Source organism: Elephantulus edwardii, unplaced genomic scaffold, assembly GCF_000299155.1.
Source record: "Elephantulus edwardii isolate Elephantulus edwardi_28Jun2011 unplaced genomic scaffold, EleEdw1.0 scaffold00072, whole genome shotgun sequence".
NCBI lineage: Eukaryota > Metazoa > Chordata > Mammalia > Macroscelidea > Macroscelididae > Elephantulus > Elephantulus edwardii.
The window spans coordinates 7,310,241-7,310,835 of record NW_006399822.1 but is presented as its reverse complement, the minus strand read 5'-3'; the positions used below and the strand labels follow the sequence as shown (position 1 = coordinate 7,310,835).

At 69.1% G+C, this 595-nt stretch overlaps 1 protein-coding gene across 1 annotated transcript in view; it reads right to left on the bottom strand.

The window, feature by feature from the left end:
* MAF (v-maf avian musculoaponeurotic fibrosarcoma oncogene homolog) overlaps positions 1-453 on the bottom strand; it is a 1,088-nt gene extending 635 nt beyond the window's left edge. Inside the window, exon 1 of the mRNA XM_006888813.1 lies at positions 29-453. Within this exon, the coding sequence (XP_006888875.1) occupies positions 29-453 (425 nt within the window). The remainder of the gene's footprint in view (positions 1-28) is intronic.
* Between the last annotated feature and the right edge of the window lie 142 nt (positions 454-595).

Sequence of the window (595 nt, the reverse complement as noted above, 5' to 3'; positions counted from 1 at the left end):
GCCCAGGGAGGCGCCGGCGCCGGCCCCGGCCGCCGCGGCCAGCTGCTGCGCCCCGCGCGCGTAGCCATCGAAGCTGCCCTGGAGCTGGTGGCTGTTGCTGATGAGCGCCTCGACTGCGTCCTCGGGGCTGAAGCCCAGCGCCTCGGGGTTGAGCTGCTGCGGGTAGCCGGTCATCCAGTAGTAGTCTTCCAGGTGCGCCTTCTGCTCGCTGCCCGAGCCCGGGCTGGGCGCCGAGAAGCTGGGGGAAGGGGGCACGGAGCTGCACGGCGTGCTCATGGGGGTGGAGGACAGCGAGCCCCCGGCGATGAGACGGCCGCACTGGCTGATGATGCGGTCGGTCTCCACCGGCTCCTTTTTCACTTCAAACTTCATCAGATCGAAGTCATTAACATATTCCATGGCCAGGGGACTGGTGGGCAGGTCGGAGTTGCTCATTGCCAGTTCTGATGCCATTCTCCTGCCGCCGCCGCCGCCGCTCCGCCAGATGGGCTGCAGGAGAGGGGCCAGCGGGCTGTGCTGGGTGGCCAGCGGGTGAGCCAGCTTGCCGGGCTGGGGCGCTTCTAGCTCGCTCGGCGGTGGCTGGCCCGAAACCTCC